At 38.7% G+C, this 15,414-nt stretch overlaps 1 protein-coding gene across 3 annotated transcripts in view; it reads left to right on the forward strand.

Moving 5' to 3' along the window:
* Positions 1–4,058: 4,058 nt before the first annotated feature.
* Positions 4,059–15,414, forward strand: part of HDAC8 (histone deacetylase 8) — a 223,321-nt gene continuing 211,965 nt past the window's right edge. For 2 of the 3 annotated variants that reach the window (XM_069463047.1, XM_069463048.1), the window contains exons 1-4: positions 4,059–4,250; positions 4,779–4,831; positions 7,467–7,597; positions 8,307–8,448. In XM_069463047.1, coding sequence (XP_069319148.1) covers positions 4,140–4,250; positions 4,779–4,831; positions 7,467–7,597; positions 8,307–8,448 — 437 coding nt within the window. In that variant the 5' untranslated portion in view covers positions 4,059–4,139. The remainder of the gene's footprint in view (positions 4,251–4,778; positions 4,832–7,466; positions 7,598–8,306; positions 8,449–15,414) is intronic. The other variant, XM_069463049.1, reaches the window with a different exon arrangement.

A 15,414-nucleotide genomic window follows, 5' to 3' on the forward strand; every position in this document is an offset into this window, starting at 1 on the left:
GTTTCCAGTTTAGAAGGGTTCAGCTATCTGTTGCTAGATCTGAAAGAACACATAAAAGAATCCATTTTTATGTCATCTGATTAGAGTTCAGAATTTAGTGTTAGTTGGCCAGTCTGTATCCTGCCCTCTGCCTATCCTTGAAGGCCCAGGACAAGTCCCATTCTTCCTTATATTGCCAGCCTTCATGATCTTACCTTTCAGCAACTCCTGTAGCCCCACAGACTCCTTCCCCTCTGTCTGTAAACATGTGCAGTTCTCTCTTGTCCTAAAACAAAAAATCTGGGCCCTGCAGTCCCCTCAGGCTGACAGACTAACTCCTTCCTTTCACAATCATATTTCTTCAAAGAGGAAGCTACACTTAACTGTGTTGGCTTCACTTTTTAACCCCTTGAAATCTGGCTTCCTCCCCTACCCCCTATTTTCTTCATAGGGCACCAGTGAGCTTCTAATGGCCAAAGGGGTCTTTTACCCTTTTGCAATACATGACATTTTCATTATCTTTTCCTTCTTGAAATTTTTTTCTTCCCTGATTTCTACAAAACTGTACTAAGTTGGTCTGACCCAACTATTCCTTTTTTGTCTCCTTTCTGACATCTTTTTCTCCTCCAAACCTCCACAAACAAGAATTTCCAAAAATTGCTCTCTTCTTCCTAGTTCAGAGATTCTCACTATGGTGTGGGGCAGGTTTTAGTGACATGATCTGATTTACTTTTTTAGAGGCTCACTCTGGTGGCTGCAAAGACAACACGTTGTAGGGCAGCAAGAGTAGTACTAGAGACCAGGTAGATATTGTAGGAAGTCCAGACAAGAGATAATAGTGCCCAGATTGGGGTGGTGGTAGTGCAGAGAGAGAGAATTGAGTGTGTTTAAGACATGTCTGGGAGGTGGAACTGATGGAAATTGCTGATTGATTGGTTCTGCAGGTGAAGGAAAAGGAGGAAATACAAATAATTCACAGGTTTCTGGCTTAGGCAACTAGATAGATGTTGGTATCTTTATTGAGCTATGAAATATTGGAAAGGGATAGAAAGCACTTGGATGGGGAAATCAGAAGTTTGGTTTTTAAAATGTTAAGTTATGTATGACTATTAAACATTCTGGTGGAGAAAGCCATGTTTCCTTGGCTATCTCAGCCTCTCTTAGGACTTCAGCTATCTCTTTTTTATATGGAAATGTGTGTGTGTGTGTCACTGTAATTGCTTAACCCATTGATTTCTGAAACAACACTTTTTAGCACTCTTTAAATCAGACTGCTATGTGCAATCTACCCTATCCTGAGTTCCTCCTGATTGCCCTCTTTCTTACACTGGAACTACTAGCCTTCTCTTCACCCAGACTTTTTAGTGTTTCCAACAACTCTCTTCCTCCCTCTCACCAATATCCAAGTAGTAAGGAAGTCCTGTTCAACCTACCGTGTGCATTGTTTCTCCCTCTCTGTTCCCATTGCCCCCACCCTAGTTTAAAATCATCGTCACTTCTTATCTGGACCATTGTGGCACTCTAACCATCTCTAGTCTTTCAGTAACTATTCTATCCTACACCTGCTGCTGTAGAAATCTTTTTAACTTAAGATTTCTGTCTAAGTGTCTCCACATTCCTCACAGAATGAAATTTATTCTCTTTAGCCTGGTATTCAAAGTCCTTCATTATCTGACCCCTTCAGCTAAACTAGACTAGAAATTTCCTTTGTGTTTTTGCTCATGCTCTTCATTCTAGTTGGCATGCCCTTCCCTGGCTCCCATCTTCACCAAGAAAAATCCTGTCCATCCTCTAACACCATCTCAAATGCCACCAAATAAGAATTCTAGTTACCATTTATTAAATACCAATGATTAAGTACTTAAAGCCTATTTATTAAGTAAGCTAAGCATCTTACATTTCATTATTTGATTCTGCATTGCCTATTTCTCTACAAGAATGCAAATTCCTTGGGAGAAGAGATCAGATTGTAATTCATCTTTGAATCCTCAGCTGTAATGTACACTTAGTTGATGTCCGATAAATGCTTGATGAATGACTGAATGACTACAGATCTCTTAACTAGTTGGTATGGGAAGATATAAAAGAAGCATGAGATTACATTCTAGTTAGAGAACACAAAACCAAACAAACAAGATTTCTAGAATATTAAAGTATTGACAGAATACAAAATAGAGAAATAACACAAAGTCATCCTGGATGAATCAAGTTTATACAGTAAAGGGAATGTTCAAAGGCTTCATATGTGTTAGAAACTTAGAAAGCTAGTCTTCACTTGAAAAAAATGTATACTACACATTATTAATGTATTAAAGGCATAGACCAACATCTTTGACACTTATGTGTTCAGGCTTGCTGTGCTGGGTGCCAAAAGCATAGCAATGAACAAGGTAGAAAACATCCTCTGGGGACACTGAAATTGCCTGTGGAATCCACATTAGTGGCACTGTGACCATGCACAGAAGACGTGTGTGTGAAATACTGAGTTAGTCTCTGTGGACGACCACTGGGCCTTTCTTCTGCTTCCAGTGGTCACTGGCTCCTCTATTAAAAAGGCTAGTGGATATGGGAGCATGCCTAATAGAAATCGTCATTTTGGAGTGTTTTGCCTCTTCTGGGGAATAAATTAGATTGAAACGGAATATTTAACTTACCACAGTGAGTCTGACTCTTTTGACTATGCATTGTCACACCTTTCAACAAGCATTGCTGTATTACTAAAATAAAATTAATTTAAATTCTTTTTAAAAAAAAAGACTTCAGTGTCAGGTTGACTTGATTTTGAATTTCTGCTTTTCTGCTTGTTCAGTACGTGACTTTGAACAGTTATTTTCTGTCTCTAAACTGCATCTATAAAATGGGCATATTCCAACCTCCTTCGTAGGAGTGTTCCAAGGATGAAATGAAATAATATATCCAAAGTGCATGTCACAATGCTCAATAAATGTTGAAAGAGTAAAAAGCAAGTTAGATTTTAAAGACAGTGAGAATGTTGGATTGTCTCAGGGTTGTTAGCAGGTCAGTTCAGGTTGGTGTGAGAATCAGAGACCTGGGCATCGGGCAATTTATATCAGATCATCATAGAGGCCTCCGGGAACGGGAAATGCTGATGATTATTAAAACTTCCTCAGGATAGTCTTTAATGTGGACCCTCACACCAAACCTAAAATATTCCTCTAACCTCTGTTTAACTGCAGAAACAAAAGGAGGGAGGAAAGGAGCTGCAGTTTCCAAACACCACTGAAAGTATCTGCTTGCATCCTTTCTACCACATGAATGTTCAGGGAGTACATTTGACATCATTGCTTGATTGGAATCTAGCAATTTCCACATTACCAGCCAGCCTCTTGGGAAAGCACTATTAGATTTGCCAGAGTAAATTATTGAGATTGTTAACTCTCACATGGATGTGGATAGTGACGACAAGCAACGAACTAAAGTTGCATCACAGAATTTACTGTGTAAACTTTTCAAACCATTTGTACCATTCATTAGTCCGCCCACCCCAAAAAAACCATCTTTAAGATAGGCAGCTGATGTAGCTGGGTGGTGGGCTCTAGGTGGCCACATTGTATCTGTATTTAAATATTTAAACGGATGTATTTACAGATTGAAACAATTCATAAAGAGTTGAGGCTCCTTTTTTTTTCTTTCTTTCTTCTTTTTTTTCTTTCTCTTTCTTTTTTTTTTTTTTTTTTTTTTTTTTTTTGCACTAAAACTCAAAATCGCGGTTATTTTAGTGATTAGCCCCGTCTCTTCCGCTGCTCAAACCTCTGGAAACTACACCTCCCAGCATGCTCTGAAGCTGGTCTGACCTCATCTCAAATGGCCCCGTAGGGCAACAAGGATGGTTAGTTTTGACCGTATTTATTTGTGCCATGAAAAATCAATCCTAATTGACAGCTATTTTGGATTTTTATATCTGCCGGACCCTTTTTTTGAACTGTCACTAAATGAAGGGGTTCTGGCCTGGGAAGTCCCATCCATTCCCTCAATTGGATAGGGAGCGGGGATAGTGTCCCCGACGATCTCATGAATAGGAGGGAATGTTGACCAGGGAGCACCGCTGCGGCCGATTTGAGGAGCAGGAACTGGAGCCCGGGCTGAGTTCGAAAAAACCCGGATCTGGACGTTGGCTCCGGAAAGGTTGGAAGTGGACCATGGAGGAGCCGGAGGAACCGGCGGACAGTGGGCAGTCGCTGCCCCCGGTTTATATCTACAGTCCAGAGTATGTCAGCATGTGCGACTCCCTGGCCAAGGTCCCCAAACGGGTAAGAGAGAGGGCAATGAAAGACCATGGGCTTTGGGGGTGAGGCCGTTGGACGGGAAGGCATTAGGAAATGAAAAGGATACTGGACTGGGGGAAATCTTCAGAAATGTAGATAGCTGTATCAGAGACCTAAAGCTGTACTAGAAGGAAGTGTTCCCTTGTCGTTTCTGAGAGCGCAGTGTGTCTCCGCGGGGCGTCCAATAGACAGGTGGGGGTGGGGGCCGGGGGCTGGGGGCCGGGGGAAGGGCGGGAATGGAGTTTCTACTACTAAGGAATTGCTGAAGTCGTGGGAAAATAAGCGTCGAGGGGGAAAGTGTTCCATCACCTGCCTAAGGCCCAGTAGCTTTCACCTTAGTGATTTTGACTCTGCATCTCTATTGTTTCAAGTGTATTGTAACTGTTTAGAACAGATCTGAGGGGAGTTAAAACAAAGTTAGTTCCTTTGTTCAGGATGATGAAGTTGACTGGATTTTGCTAAATTAAACTTCTAAGACACTATTTTCTGCTTTTTTTATGCTAATGTTTTTAGGCCAGTATGGTACATTCTTTGATTGAAGCATATGCACTGCATAAGCAAATGAGGTAAGTTGCCTTTCATGACAGTAGCCCTGAAGCTAGGTGTTCATTGCCTTACTATCTTGCTTCACAATGGGGCTAATTAGGGAGAACGTAGTCCTTAAAAAAAAAAAAAAAGAAAAAGCTTTTCTTGAGAGTATTCACAGTGTTTTGTAATTTGCCTGTAACCCTGTGAAAGCTCTTGAAGAATTAAGAAAACTTGAAAAAAAAAAAGTGCATGAAGCAGTTAAGGTCCATTAGAAATAGGAGAAGTATCTCAGGGATAGGTACATTGTGGAGATTCTGAGGTGAGTACATTTGGGTACTAAAAACTTGTCTGATAGAAAACTGTGTTCAGTTGGGAGGTATTCTGTTTTTGTTTTGTTCTGAGCCAGATCTGAGGGTGTGGGTTCAACTTAAGACTTTTAGACAGCTCACCACTACTACCAAACTTTAACGGGTGACCCTGGAGTTAAGACTAAAGCAAACTGCTGAGACTGAGCCAGAACTCAAGAGAGAGCTAACAGCTTCTTTCAAAAACATGAGCTTGCTGTTTATTGCCATTTCTGTGTTTGATCTCATTATATGAGCAAATATAACCCTGCAATGTGTAGGATTACTTATAACATTTTCTGGCCAAATAGGTGAGTGTCTACTCCAGCTAGACTGGTATGCTTCATTTATCTCTTACAAGGTAGTATAACAGGCTTTTCGATTCTATGCTTATTATTAACAAAATCATTTCTTGAGTACCTTTTTTAAGGAATGTTTTTCAACCATTTTTAACCCACATGGTAAACACAGTAACACATGCCTCCTATTAAAGTTATTTAACATTTGAAAAAATATTTTATGACAAAATATCAAAACAAAGCAAAACTATCCAATTTCCTTGTTAAGTAGGGAGGCTTTCAGTATGTGTTTTTTAACTTTAACAAAATAAATGGAAAGGTGATAGAAGAGGGAGCTTTTAGGGCTGTGAAATATGGCTCAAGAAATTGTAGAAATTTTTATTTTAATGGGCAAATTTTTCACTCTGATGGTATAGATGTGCTTTCTCAAAGAAGCAGCAAGAATCCTTGGATCTTGTCTATATATTTAATTTTTGAGGCTGGCTTGGCTATATATTTAATTTTTGTAACTGGACCACAGGATTTCTTCTGGCCACCTTGGTGATAGTAGTAGCTTGTATAGTCATATTAATTCATGATAAACTCCTAGCTGTGTTCCCATTCAGCAAACACAAAAAAACACTACTTGGCTGAGTGCAATGGCTCACACCTGTAATCCTAGCACTTTGGGAGGGTGAGGTGGGAGGATTGCTTGAGGCCAGGAGTTTGAGACCAGCCTGAGCAAGAACAAGACCCCATCTCCACAAAAAATAGACAAATTAGCCAGGCATTGTGGTGCATGCCTGTAGTCTCAGCTACTCGGGAGGCTGAAGCAGGAGAATCGCTTTGGCCCAGGAGTTTGAGATTGCAATGAGCTGTGATGGTGTCACTGCATTCTAGTCCAGGCGACAGGAGACCCTTTCTCAAAGAAACAAAAAACAAACAAACAAAAAAAAAACCCACTGCTGCCTCCCTGTGGCCTAGGTCAGTGTTCCTTCAACTTGAACATGCATATGAATCACCTTAAGATACATTGTCTTGTTTAAAAGTGGTCTTGTTAAAATACAAATTCTCATTCAATAGGTCTGAGGTGAGGCTGAGATTCTGCATTGCCAACAAGCTCCCAGGTGATACTGATGCTGCTGGTCCACAGACCACCCTTTAAGTAGCAAGGGCTAGAGCACAGTGGCAGCTGTGGGGTTGAGAAGAGGAAATGGGAAATAGGCAGCTAGAGGTTAGAGATGGCAAGTCCCGTCATTAGGTTACCTCCTTTTATTCCCTCATTCACTCCTTGTGAGGAAGTAAGTTGAAAGGTTCTGAGTGAAGCCCAATTTCAACCATTTTGCCCCTTCTCTCCTTTCCTGTCAGGGGGACATGGGAGGGACCAAGGATAGAAATTTTTTACATTTTGGGTTGCCTGTTTTTTATACTCTAATATTAATAATGATAGTTATCCACAAAGCCTTTTTGTATGTTACCCTTTAATCTTCATGTAAGTCCCATAAATCTCCATTTTACAGAGCTACAGAACACTCAACTTACCTGAGGTTATAGAGCTAGTAAGTACAGGGTTAAGAACAGGAACCCAGTTCTCCAACTCCAATCTGACTCCAAATTCAAAATGCATGGTAACGCTGCTGGTCATTAAAATAAAGATACAGCTGAAAGGATTATACAACCCAACCACCAACTGATTCAAATGAAAGTATCCCTGCCTACTAGCTTGTCAGGAAAGTTGTAACTCACAGAGTATAGTTTGTGATACTTGTCTATTTGTTTAACTTAAATATAATTACTCATTTTTACTACCTGTAAACTCAAGGGATAATCTAACCTCTTGCCCCTTATTAATGGAGTCATTACTATAGATGTGAGGAAGTAAAGACTATACAGTGTAGTGGAGGAACAGAATGTATTTATTACTTCAGCCCACTGGAACCTGAAGCTGGGAGTTGTATTTTCCACTCAGACTGCTGGCTCCTGTTTCTAGCTTCTGGAATATGGGTGAGTCTGACTCACTCACCTCTCTTTGTTCTCTTTGTTATTATTAGGATAGTGAAGCCCAAAGTGGCCTCCATGGAGGAGATGGCCACCTTCCACACTGATGCGTATCTGCAGCATCTCCAGAAGGTCAGCCAAGAAGGCGATGATGATCATCCAGACTCCATAGAATATGGGCTAGGTAAAGTCATTATCTCATCTGTAGATTATAGTACTTAATTTTTAATAACTTGAATAGTGATTTTTAATACTTTTTAATTAAGAAATAATGTTAAATGTCAATCTTAATCTCTTGGTTTAGCCACATATAACTCACTAAACAAGCAAACCACATGAGTTGAGTAAATCTGAATGATGGGTCGGGTAGAAGAAAAACCTTTCAGTTGCCTAGGCCCTAATGGCAGTGCTCAAATCTGGTGTGTTTGTATATATGCTGATTTAGCTGTCCTGTGACCTTTTAACTTGAGTACAGATTTATGTTCTGGCTACGTTTTCCACCTTATCCTTGATTAAACAGCTGAATTTTTAAAATCATAAGTGGCCAATAGGATAGTCTAGACAAACAGCATGGTTTAGTAGAAGACATTGGACTGAGGGTCAAGAGACCTGGGTCCCAGGTCTGGCTCTGTGTGACCACTGACAAGACATATCACCTTCCATGCATGATTTCTACCTCTGGAGGGTGTGCCTAGTTCATTATGAAGGTTTATCCTTTCTAGCTCTAATCTTTTAAAAAATTCTTTTTCCAATATTGGAGATGTTTCTGTTTTGGTTGGAGCTGACATCAGCACAGTGACTTTTTAGGAGGGTATGTTGTTGTCACACCTCAACCTATTCCTCCTTTTTCTCCAGTTAGTCTTTTAACAAGCTCTTCCTATTTTTGCCTTAAGGTTATGACTGCCCAGCCACTGAAGGGATATTTGACTATGCAGCAGCTGTAGGAGGGGCTACAATCACAGCTGCCCAATGCCTGATTGACGGAATGTGCAAAGTAGCAATTAACTGGTCTGGAGGGTGGCATCACGCAAAGAAGTAAGAAAATGACTTTTCTACTTTCTGACTCTTTCTTTGAGTCAGTTTCTCAGTTATATAAACTGTTAAGCTTATTGTCTTGACATTTACTGAGAGATATGTGTGTATATGGCACTTTACAGTAGCACTCTTACCTTCTGAAGAGATGCAAGTGAAACAGAAGAAGATGACCTAATATAGCGGAAAGCACACTACCTGGGCTCTACAACTAGTTATTCTGCTAACTTGGCTAACTGACATGGACAGATTAAACTTCCCTAGGCCTCAGTTTTTCATCAGTAAAATGTGCAGGGCAAAGGATTTAACTAGACAGTTTCTAAATTCCTTTTCAGCTTTCTGGAAATCTTCCTGTCTTCAAGGGAATTATATACTCTAGAAATATTAACAAAATTATAATAATTAGAAAACAACACCAATTATGGTACCAATGGAATATATGTATGAGCTGAGGAGACTTAGTAGTAAGGAGAAATGAATCATGGAAGTCTTGGGAGAGGTGAATTTTAGAGCTAGTTCTTGAAAGAAGTGGCAAACGGATTTTTGAATAAAGAATTGATGAGAATAGATTTAAAACAAAAGGCTAAAGAATCAAGAAGGGGGCTCATACTGCCATCGCTAAGAAAAGTGGCAAGCCAGAGTTAGATGTCTCTCCAAAGAGAAAAGGCTTGTGAAAAGGGTCTTCTTGGATGCTACTTGGGGTTAGAGGAAAAGTCCTTTTGGAGTTTTGTGTTAACATCAAATAGTGATACTTTGTCTGATGAGGATTGCTGGGCCTTCTTCAGCATTTGGCATCTTGTTTGATATGTCTGTAGTACTTCACACTGGGGGAGAAGGATTTTTAAAACTCAGAATTTATCAATCTGCTGAGTGAAATGAAGCCACTGTGGTAGAAACTGCCATGCATCATTCACAAATCAATTGTTCATGCAATTGACCATGGCTTTGATACTCTTAGATGCTCTTGAGTCAAGAGAAAAACAGCACTTTGTTTTTCAGAATAAAACACCACACAATTTCAGCACATGCAGGTTAAGATAATAACATAGAATTCTTTTCATCAAATTGACAAATTTCATGACCAAGGAAGTCCTTGAAAAAGCTTACTACCAGAATTTACTACTTAGACAATAGAGCAAAAGGAGCCAATGTTTTAGTAATGAATTTTATGTGGTCTTAAAAGCCAAGATAAACAGCCTGCCTTCTGTTAGCTTTTCCTTTTTTTTTTTTAAGTTCAAAATAAAGACAGTGATCGCTAAGTGGAAAAAAAATGACTCTCTCTCCTTCAAGCCACAGAAAACCAAGCTTTCTGAAGCAAGGACTTCTATGTCCTCTTGGGCTTAGCAAGTTGGGAAAAAAAGTAATGTGGCTTCATAGAAAATGTCTGCTCCTACGAGTCAGATCTAGTTTCCCATGTATTTAAATTTACTGCAGAAGGCGTGCTAGGGCCTGGGTTAATTTCCAGTGGAGTACTCAGATACCTGCCACTTCTTATTACTGTTTTGCTGCCAAAGGAAGCACACTCTGTCTTGAGCCAATTCATGGCCACTTCGAGGCTGCATGCAGGTGCAGGCCTAACAACATATCATCATTTTAACTGTTTTGGACAGCTTTCAGCTGATCCTGCCTGGAAACAACACATCTGCAGTGAATGTAAATTACAAAGAGTCTCTAGAGATTGCCCCAATTCAGGTGTGAATTCCAGGGTGTTCTTGGCATCTCTAGAACCTCTTTGCAGATGGAATACAAGCATTTAGCCCACAAACTTATATCCAGCCAGCATTTACCTATTATAGTCACATATTTATTTAAACCTCCCCATCTCCAAATATATGTATCAATTCATACATGTCATTATTTCATTGAACAAGCATTGATTAAGCACCTACTATATGTCAAACATGTTTATTATCACTAATAAGCAGAGATACAGAAATTGAAACAGTATATTTTTCCCTACCAAGTTTAGGAAAAAAAAATCTTTATTTCAAAATACCCAGGTGCCAGTAGGGTTACAATGAAATTGGTACAACCCTTTTTGAAAATTTTGGAAGTGTTAAGAGCAGAAGGAAATGTTCACACCTGTTGACCCACTAACAATATTCTTGGCAGTCTATTCCAGTGAAATAAATCAATCCTGCCCTGAGGAAATTTATCCCTTAGGAGTAAGACAGCAAATAATTGTATTTGAAAGCTAAAAGTGATTTTCAAAGAAAATTCTACAAAAGAAGAGGACTGATGCTATTAAATATTAAGCATACAAAACTAGAATAATGAAAACACTGGTACCACTGTATAAGATGAGACAGATAATATTGTAGTATGCCTCCCCAAAGAGACCAGTTGTATATAAGAATTTATGTATTGCAGGTGAATGGGAGTGGAAAGGAATGTTCAGTAAATGGTATTATGACAGCTTGTAGCATTTACACCCTCATCTCCTATAATAAAATAAGTGGCAGCTGGATTGAAGAATTAAATATAAAAAAGCAAATTTAAAAAATAGAATGAATGAATATTTATCAAGCTTCTAAAAGGGAATAATCTTCTAAGCTTAGGAAGTAATAGAAAAAAATCACAAAGGAAAAGATCAAATCTGACTGTATAAAATTTTAAAACCAAAGTAACATTTGATGGTTTTTTGGCCATTTTAAAAACAAAATCTAAACACAGACTGAAAAAGCCTAGGTGACATAAATATGACAAAGTGTGATAGGTTTGTATCATCTAAGGCATTCCTACAGTGTAATGTTTAAGAAGAAATATGGGCAAAGAGCATGAATAGACAATTTACAAAGGAGTTTAAGTACAACTGGAAAACGGGAAAATGTTCATCACTACTAAAAGAAATGCAAATTAAAACAACTAGGTAAGCCTCTTTTTAAGCCTGTATTTAACAGAATTGAAAAAGATAGTACTCAATTTACTAGTGAGTGTGGTTTTGTTCAACCCCTTAAGAAAGCATTTTGGTAGCCAATGTGTATTTATGCCCTTTGATCTAGTAATCTTACTTCTGGGAATGTTTCCTAAGAAAATAATTCAAAATATGGAAAAAAAACTATTTTCATGCAGGAGTTTATCAGTATTATTTATAAAATAAAAAATTGAAATAACATGAATGTCTAGCAATAACAATGGTGAATCTACAGTAGGGAATATGATGCTATTATTTTAAATGATTATGAAGATTACAGGGAATTTCAGAAAAATACTTGATGTATTTTCATAAAAAAGCAAGTCTTAAAACTGTATGTACATTGCAATCATGACTTTGTAAATAAAACACACACATAAGGGGAAAAAAGAGGCCGGGCACGCTGGCTCACGCCTGTAATCCTAGCACTCTGGTAGGCTGAGGCAGGTGGATCGCTCGAGGTCAGGAGTTTGAGACCAGCCTGAGCAAGAGCAAGACCCCTGTCTCTACTAAAAATAGAAAGAAATTATCTGGACAACTAAAAATATATATAGAAAAAATTAGCTGGGCATGGTGGCGCATGCCTGTAGTCCCAGCTACCTGGGAGGCTGAGGCAGGAGGATCACTTAAGCCCAGGAGTTTGAGGTTGCTGTGAGCTAGGCTGACGCCACGGCACTCACTCTAGCCCAGGCAACAAAGCGAGACTCTGTCTCAAAAAAAATAAATAAATAAGGGAAAAAAAGACCAGTGAGAATGATAACAGTGGTTATCTTAGGGTGGCTGAATTATTTTTTTAAGCTCCTAAAATTACCAAACATTTAATGATAAAAAATCTAAGTTTGATGAGAATTTATACTATATAATGTCATCCATACAAAGTGAAAGTTCATAAAGACTTAAATTTTACATTTTAAAATCAAAACCTACACAGGCATTGAATTTACAGGAAAGGATATGTTTCTTTCACCTTTATCTGTATATGGCCACCTGTGTTTCCTGGATTTTTCTGTATCAATTTGAAGGCTCAAGTTCCTTTGGACTATGGCACTCATCTTCATGTAATTCATGAGGGTTTGTACCTCACCTTTCAGTGCCTTCTAGGACTTGAGTCTAGTTATAAGACTAGGAGCAATGAGGGGTAGTGAGGGTAGGTCTGGAGAGGAATCATTATTCTTTTATGAGGAAACTGCCTCAGGAGAAGCCATTACACTTTCCTAAGGCATTGCATGGTTAATCCCCTCAAATTGGGGTGGAGAAAAAAGATGCTCCCACTATGGGTGGGAAGGTTGCATCCATTGCCAAAGAAGACTAAGAATTTAGGGGTTCTCAGCTTCATGGAGGTCTTTCCACATGTCCCAATTACAACTTGCAGGATCCCATTCCTTCACAGCCAATGCCCTCACTTTAACTGTGAAGCTGATTTTTCAATTTTTTTTAATGTTCAATAATTTTTTTATTATTATTTCAGCATATCGTGGGGGTACAAAAGTTTAGAATACGTATGTTGCCCTTACCCTCCACCACCACCCCCGAGTCAGAGCTTTAAACGTGTCCATCCCCTAGACAGTGCACAGCGCACTCACAATGTATGTATATACCCATCCCCTCCCCTGCCCACATCTGCCCGACACCGGATTAATGTTATTCCTAAATGTGCTCTTAGGTGATGATCAATGAAACCGATTTTATGGTGAGTGCATGTGGTGCTTATTTTTCCATTCTTGGGATACTTCACTTAGTAGAATGGGTTCCAACTCTATCCAGGAGAACATAAGAGATTCTATATCCCCATTATTTCTTATAGCTGAGTAATACTCCATGGTATACATATACCACATTTTATTAATCCACTCATGTATTGATGGGCACTTGGGTTGTTTCCACATCTTTGCGATTGTGAATTGTGCTGCTATAAACATTCGGGTGCAGATGTCTTTTTTATAGAATGTCTTTTGTTCTTCTGGGTAGATGCCCAATAATGGGATTGCTGGATCAAATGGTAGGTCTACTTATATCTGTTTAAGGTATCTCCATATTGCTTTCCACAGAGGTTGCACTAGTTTGCAGTCCCACCAGCAGTGTATGAGTGTTCTTGTCTCTCCTCATCCACACCAACATTTATTGTTATGGGACTTTTTGATAAAGGCCATTCTCACTGAGTTAAGTGATATCTCATTGTGGTTTTGATTTGCCTTTCCCTGATGATTAGAGATGTTGAGCATTTTTTCATACGTTTGTTGGCCATTCTTATGTCTTCTTTTGAAAAATTTCTGTTCATGTCCTTTGAGGGTGGCTGAATTATTGATAATTTTTTTAAATATTTTTCTCCAGTTCTCAAATTTTCTGTAATGAGATTATATTTCTTTTACAGCTAAAATTTTACCAAAATAAAAAGAGGTTACAGAAAATACAACAAAGGGCCAAAATCTTTAACTATTCTAATTGATTTTTGAAAACACTCAGATAAATGGACAAAAGATACAAATAGATAATTCACAACAGAAGAAGCATATAGTAAACAAGCATGAAAAAATTTAGCATCACTAATAACTAGAGAAATTGAAATATTATACAATTGATCCTTAAACAACATGGGTTTGAATTGCACAAATCCAGTATAAGTGGATTTTTTTCCCAATAAATACAGTCGGTCCCAAGCAGGTTCCACAACCAAATGCAGGCGGAAAATACAGTATTCCCTGTATGTAAAACCCATATATAATGAGGGCACTGAGGAAACAAAGTGGTATACAGGATGTTCTTATCATGTGAGGGCAGTTGGTACCAGACAGAAGGCCACTTAGTGAATTCATTTAAAAGGAGGACCAAGATTTTAGAGTAAATAGTGGAAGGGGCAGGGTTTGATTAGGATGCTAGCTTGAATAACTAAAAACCATTTAAATAGGTTTATTTTATCTCATTCAATAAAATTGAGTGCTAGGTATAACTATTCACTAATTCTTAGAACAAACAAAGAATGTACCAAGGATTGATAGTTTTTGTTTGGGGCCTAGTTTTTTAAACAAAATTCCATGATATTTCAATACAGTACATTTCACTTCCTGCAAGACTTTTGCAGCATGATCATTAAGAGAGTTGATTTTGCCAAAATATTCAAGGGTTTCATTAGTTTTCACAGGGGTGGCTTCTTAATCACTTGGTATTCAAATTATTCTCTTTTGAACCACTTTTAAAATCATTATCTGTATTTTTCTCCTCTTCAGTTGTGAACTGGTCTACCAGGTCCTCATCAGTTTCGTGTGCTGACTTTATGATATCCTGCATCTTTTTATAAAATTTGTAATTTTACTTTGTGACCAATTTGCACTGAATTGAAACTGGTATATCTGACAATCCATGAGAGGCAAAATGATTAAACAGATGGATGGGGTTAGATGCTATTGTTTGAAGGAGTTGTTTGAGCAGGTACTGATATAAATGGTCAGTTCACTAGCATACACTTTCATCCTGCAACAGCTTTTGTATCCTTAGGAAACCTCAAAACCTTAGTACTGGGGCTAAGATAATAAATTCTCAGTAGTGAGAACTCCCTGTACCAGCAAAGGTCTAGTGCAGTGTTTTTCAAACAGAGGGCTGCAACTCATTATTGGAACATTATATCAATTTAGTGGGCACAACCAACATTTTTTCATATCAAGGTGGATTTCATGAAACTTGTTATGGGATATTTGTGTGCGTGCATGTGTATTTGTGTGTACTAGGTCACAATGTAAAGTGTCAAGCCATTGTAGAGTAGAATAACTGTGAACTTTGAAGTAAAACCTAGATGTAAATCCAGGCTCCACAACTTACTAGTTGTGTGTGTAAACCTCAGGCTTATTCCAGGAACAGCATGTGCAGAGGCACAGAGGTGTGAAAGTTGCAGGGGAAGGGGGGACTTGCACATCTATCATTAAAACTGGAACCACAAGCTCCTGTAGGCCAGTGGCCAGAAGTGAGGTTGGAGAGGTGTGAAGGGTCCTTATATGCTTGGACTTGATCCTTTAGGTCACTGGTTCTTAACCTTTTTTGGTCATGGACCCCTCTGAAAATCT

This window comes from Eulemur rufifrons, chromosome 30, assembly GCF_041146395.1.
Source record: "Eulemur rufifrons isolate Redbay chromosome 30, OSU_ERuf_1, whole genome shotgun sequence".
NCBI classification, from domain to species: domain Eukaryota; kingdom Metazoa; phylum Chordata; class Mammalia; order Primates; family Lemuridae; genus Eulemur; species Eulemur rufifrons.